Source organism: Cebus imitator, unplaced genomic scaffold, assembly GCF_001604975.1.
Source record: "Cebus imitator isolate Cc_AM_T3 unplaced genomic scaffold, Cebus_imitator-1.0 Scaffold205, whole genome shotgun sequence".
Classification (NCBI taxonomy): Eukaryota; Metazoa; Chordata; class Mammalia; order Primates; family Cebidae; genus Cebus; species Cebus imitator.
Genome location: NW_016107520.1, coordinates 726430 through 732433, shown reverse-complemented (window position 1 = coordinate 732433; position 6004 = coordinate 726430). Strand labels below are relative to the sequence as shown.

Here is a 6004-nt window from a genome sequence, read left to right as displayed (position 1 = left end):
GATGAAATTTATTTCCATATGACAGAGAGAGAGACAGAGACAGAGACACAGAGAGACATAGCAGGCCTACAAAGGACTTACAGCTGGATAAACAGACATACCAGATGTCCTATCTGGCTGGAGCTCTAATAAGAATGAAGCTCAGCTGAAGTCAGTATAAAAGGGGATGAACACCTGGGAATCAAACTGAATTGCACATCTCAGAAAACAGCAAGGCGGAGACCCTGACTAGTGGAGACTACTGAATGAAAACAAATGAGAATGAACTATAACTTTCCATACTCTGAATCCACAGAAGCCCCCACAGAACACAGACAACACCTCAAGGAGAAATGGGATAAAGTCCTGAGTTTCAATCTTCAATGATAGGGGAGTTGGGGGAAAGTAACTGTAATTCCCTGGAATTAACGAACTAGATTACACTATCTTTTGCCAGACAGGGTGGAACTAACCTAGAGACCCAGTTCAGAGTCCTTACCTTTCAAAGGGAAGAATCTGGTCTGTTTATAGTTAGCTTATTATGAATAAACCTGAAATTTACAGATTTATAGGGCAAGACTCTTTGAAAAAAGTCACAATTATAAAAACAATAATATAAATATTAGTATATTTCAGTTACCACAGCACATAAATGACTAAGACATTTCCATACCTTATGCATGACTTTTCTTGCCCACCTCAACTGCAAGATATACCACTGTGCTATAGGAAAAGAGCACTGAGCCGCCCGGAAAAGCAGAAGAACACGCTGAAGGATTCCAGATACCTTTTGGCGATTATCTTTTTCAGCTTTTAAAAGAAGATCATCACCATCTTCCTGAGGAAAATAAAACAATCCATTTTAGTGGGTAGTAATAAGGAAATTTAGAATGTTAAAGTGAAAATAAAGATAAGCTAATGGGGCTGGGCACAGTGGCTCACGCCTATAATCCCAGCACTTTGGGAGGCCAAGGCAGGAGAACTGCTTGAGCTCAGGAGTTGGAGGTTGTAGTGAGCCATGATCGTATCACTGCGCTCAAACCTGGGCCACACAGTGACACACTGTCTAAAAAAATAAATAAATAAATAAAAATAAAAAACCCTACATAGGCTGATGATGCTCACTGCTTCTCAAACTAGAATGTTCCTGGAGATACATAAGGGAAAAATTCTGAGGCACAGGCTCTGAGATTTTCAACTACAGCTATTTCTGGTATCGAGGAAAAGTTTCTCTCCCCTCAGTGTAAAGGGATAAGCTGACCCTAGTTCCCAGTCTTATCCTAGAACAGTTAAAGCCTGCCACTCCAGACTCCATTGGTGGAATGTTACAGATTCTTCTAAGCAGAATGCCTTTTCTCTTCCTCTACTGGGAAAAATCCTACTTATATTTCAATATCGCTTCATCTGTGAAGCCCATCCCTCTGTGCTACAACAGCACTTTCACATTTCTATTGCAGCTTTCACCAACTTACTCCATATCAATTTATGCCTGTATCCCACTGTACTCAGAACTCCCACGAGGAAGAAAGGGCCTTGTCATTTGTCTTCAAATGTTTGTTGAATAAATGCTACTCAAACCAGTAGCTAAAGATTATTTTCCCAGATAATGAGATAATGTGAGTATTGTAAACATCTGCTTCCCCAACATCCTTCTTCCTTAACAGTACTCAGTTTTTATTTGGATATCTGCCAATCTCCTACATGGCTAATATGATTTAGGGAAAGCTCATCCCACCTCAAGGAAGGTTCTGTTCACAGGCCAAGAAGTACCTTGTGTTAAGCCTAGCCACAGTGATTGTTTAAAGGACAGGCATGTGACCTAAGCCAATCTCAGTAAGAGTGAATCTCAATCCTCTTGCTTGGAATGCTGGGACAGAAATAATTTTGCCGCTTTTCTTTGTCTCAGTCACTGTGGCTGTGGACATGGAGAAGGCATCCTTAGAAACTTTCCTTAACAGCCATCCTGCTCCCACAAGAGGAGCTAGTCTTCAGGTGACACCTCAGAAAACAAACTTGAGTGAAAGAGCCCAAGTCTTTGATAACATAACTAAATCAGAAGCCTGCCCTATCACTGGGCTTCTTCATTATGTGAGCTAATAAATGCCTTTATTGTTTAAACCATTTTGACCAGGTATTCTATTACTTGCAACACAAGGGGTTCTAACTGATATACAATGACATTTAGAAGAAATCTTACCATGGAGAATTACTCTAATATAAAAGAATAAAATGAGGCACTAATAAAGATAGTAACCACACAAACTACGCAAACTATTATCAGCATAGGCTATCCAAAAAATTTTAAATGTCATTTCAAATTTCTAATCAATTATTAAAGACTCAGATGTAAGAGAAATGATGAATTATTGAGAAATGCCACGGATGTTTTATTCCTTCCATTTGTAATATCAACAAGTAAAATGTTTTAAACTATTGAAATATAACTAAAGAGAACAAATGAGAAATAAAAAACTAGATACAAGTAGAAGTTGCCAATATTGAAACAGGAGGTAATAAAAAAATAATACCCAAAACCACTTCAATATGTTAATCAAATGCTTAAAAACACAAACGTCAGTAATTTATAACACTATAAATCTTAGAACCAGCTAATTATAACGTTATGATTTTTTAATAAGAGCAAGGAAAAAGTTTCTGAGAGGAATATAGTATTTATAATATAGAACTATTAATTGAATAGTGCAGGAAAAAATAACCTTTTAAACCAAAGTCAAATAAAAATAAGTCTTTCTTTTCTTTTTTGAGACAGAGTTTTGCTCTGTCACCCAGGCTGGAGTGCAGTGGTGCAATCTCGGCTCACTGCAACCTCTGCCTCCTGGGCTCAAGCAATCTACCCACCTCAGCCTACCAAGTAGCTGAAACTACAGGCACTTGTCATGATGCCTGGCTAATTTTTTATATTTTAGAGAGACAAAGTTTCATCATGTTTCCCAGGCTTGTCTCAAACTCCTTGATTCAAGCAATCTTCCCACATTGGCCTCCCAAGGTCTGGGATTACAGGCGTGAGCCACTACACCAGCCAAGTCTTTCAGAAGAGGCAAAGACAATGTATGGCTTCTAATTCTGATACTCATTATTTCATTTGTTACCCTAAACAAATGCCCAATTTTAAAAAATCTGGATATTGATTAATTGTGCTATATTATTAAAATAATTTTAACATTTATTAAATAATTACTGTATGTCCCAGGTCCTGATCTAGAAGCTTTTACAGGATATCCTGATCCTCACAAAAATGCCATTACAGGTACTATTATAATCTGCATTTTACAGATAAGGAAACTTAAACAGTAGTTTAGTACATTCCCTAAGATTATACCATTAACAGTTGATTATTTTAAAAACTCAACAAAATCAACTTTAAATTAATTAAAAAGTTAATGCTATAAGCTTACTTCACTAAGAATAGCTGGCTGGGGACAGTACAATGGAGGAGCTGGAAGATACAAGCCAACGGGCACTAAGCCCCACAGTCTCTTACTGAAGTCCTTGGCAGAGTCTATCAGAAGTTGAAATGTCTCTGAAAGAATATCTGCATCAGCCATAACTGATGCTTTCAGTACTTCTTGTATTGAACCAAATAGTAGATTTGCATCTTCCTCTTCAACGGGATCTATCAAACACAACATTTGGTAAAATAGTTAAAGTTTGTATTAAACTTCTTACCCATTTTGTAGGATAAAATTTCAAATCTAAAAACATTCATTGTCAAGAATGAACATACTGCTTGACATGCAAAACATACAAACTTACAGACAGAAATTATGAACTATCCTGTCACTTTAAGATTATAGATAAAGCCAGGCACGGTGGCTCACGCCTGTAATCCCAACACTTTGGGAAGCCGAAGTGGGCAGATCATGAGGTCAGGAGTTCGAGACCAGCCTGGCCAACATGGTGAAACCCCATCTCTACTAAAAACACAAAAATTAGCCAGGCATGGTGGTAGGCACCTGTAATCCCAGTTACTTGGGAGGCTGAGGCAAGATAATTGCTTGAACTCAGAAGGTGGAGGTTGCAGTGAGCTGAGACTGCACCATTACACTCCAGGGTGGGTGACAGTGCAAGACTCCATCGAAAACAAAAAAAATTATAGATAAGAACATGAGACATTTTTATACAAGATATTGCAAAAACAACTATACAATAAAAATATTCTTAGAATGTAGTTCTGAGTCAAACATAATCGAAAAAATATTAATGGGGAAAAGAACATCAGGAAAGAAACCAAAATAATATACAAGATTATGTGAAGGCAGTGACAGAATAACTTTTTCCCTTTTTTTTTTTTTTTTTTTTTTGTTTTTTTTCAGACAGAGTCTAACTTTATTGCCCAGGCTAGAGTGCAGTGGCAGAATGTCAGGTCACTGCAACCTCCTCCTCCCAGGTTTGCACAATTCTCCCGCCTTAGCCTCTTGAGTAGCTGGGATTACAGGCACACACTACCATGCCAGGCTGGTCTCAAACTCCTGATCTCAGGTGATCCACCCACCTCAGCCTCCCAAAATGCTGGGGTTACAGGTGTGAGCCACTGTGCCTGGCCAGTTCAACTTTTCTTAATAGTACATGATAGTACTTTCGTAATAAGTCAATAAAAATGACTTATGAGGGAAACAGGAAAACACAAAATAGTCATACATATAGTATGGCTTCAACTATGCAAATATCTATATAATGTGGGTATGTCCCAGGAGGCAAAATGCAATGAGATGTGGTGGTAGAACCGGAAACTCAGGGATTTTTCTACTATGAAATATTTTAAGCATACTATTAAAATACAGAATACAGAAAAGTATAAAATATAATATGCCAAACACTCATGTACTGACTTCTCATACTTGATATTAACATTTTTGCTATATTCAATTTAGGTAGCCATTATCTAGCATTTGAAGTGGATATACTAGAATAACAATTAAATATATGTTGTGTCTTTCAGTTTTGTGTGTTCTACAAAGCTCAACTTCTCTTTCATATTTTTTAAATCTATGTCCCTATTTTGTATAAATTTTTTATTTCTTTATATATGTTATATATACATATAGCTCAGATTCATCATTTCCACTTCACAAATTTGCTCCTAAATTTAACCATTTATTGAATTTTTTGTTTCTAAATCAGGTTAAGACATAATTTACATACAATATAATTCACCCTTTTTAAAGTATATAATTCAATAAAAGTAAGCAAATCTATACTGCCTGTAATAGCATTTCCATCACTCCAAAAAGTTATCTTATGCTCCTCTGTAGTCAATTCCCTGTTTATTCTCAGGCAACCCCCAATCAGTTTTCTGCTCCTATAGTTTTGGTTTTTATAGAAGTCCACAGAAATGGAATCACAGAGCATAAAGTCTTTGTTCCTGACTTCTTTTGGGGCTTCATAACATGATGGTTCTGTGATTCATCTGTGTTGTCACATGTTATCAGTAATTTGTTCTTTATTATTTGTACATTAGTTGTATTATTATCTGTATATTATTATAAAGATATATTGGAATTTGTTTATCCATTCATGTACACTTGAGGTGCTTCCAATTTTTGGCTACTATGAAAAAGTTGCTATAAACATTCATGTACGGATATTTGTTTTGTTTCATTTTTTTTTTGAGACAAGGGTCTCACTCTGTCACCCAGGCTGGAGTGCAGTGGCAGAATCATGGCTCACTGTAGCCTTGACCTTCTGGGCTCAAGTGATTCTTCCACCTTAGCCTCTTCCCAAGTAGCTGGGACTACAAGCGTGTACCACCACGCCTAATTTTTGTATTTTCTGTAGAGACGAGATTTGTCATATTGCCCAAGCTGGTCTCGAACTCCTGGGCTCAAGTGATCTGCTGTCCTTGGCTTCACATTACAGGTGTGAGCCACTGCACAGGGCTTCATGTACAGATATTTGAATGGGCCTGTTTCTATTTCTCTTTAACAGAATGGAATTCATTTAAGAGCAGCTAAGGAGAAAGAAATGGAACCCTTTGAATTTTTTTGTTTTTTTTTTTTTAAATATA

General features: G+C 37.0%; 1 protein-coding gene across 1 annotated transcript in view; it reads right to left on the bottom strand.

Moving 5' to 3' along the window:
* CPLANE1 (ciliogenesis and planar polarity effector 1) overlaps positions 1-6004 on the bottom strand; it is a 160689-nt gene that overhangs the window by 105180 nt on the left and 49505 nt on the right. Inside the window, exons 19-20 of the mRNA XM_037745599.1 lie at positions 3396-3613; positions 653-817 (exon numbers count right to left, since the gene is read on the bottom strand). Of these exons, the coding sequence (XP_037601527.1) occupies positions 653-817; positions 3396-3613 (383 nt within the window). The remainder of the gene's footprint in view (positions 1-652; positions 818-3395; positions 3614-6004) is intronic.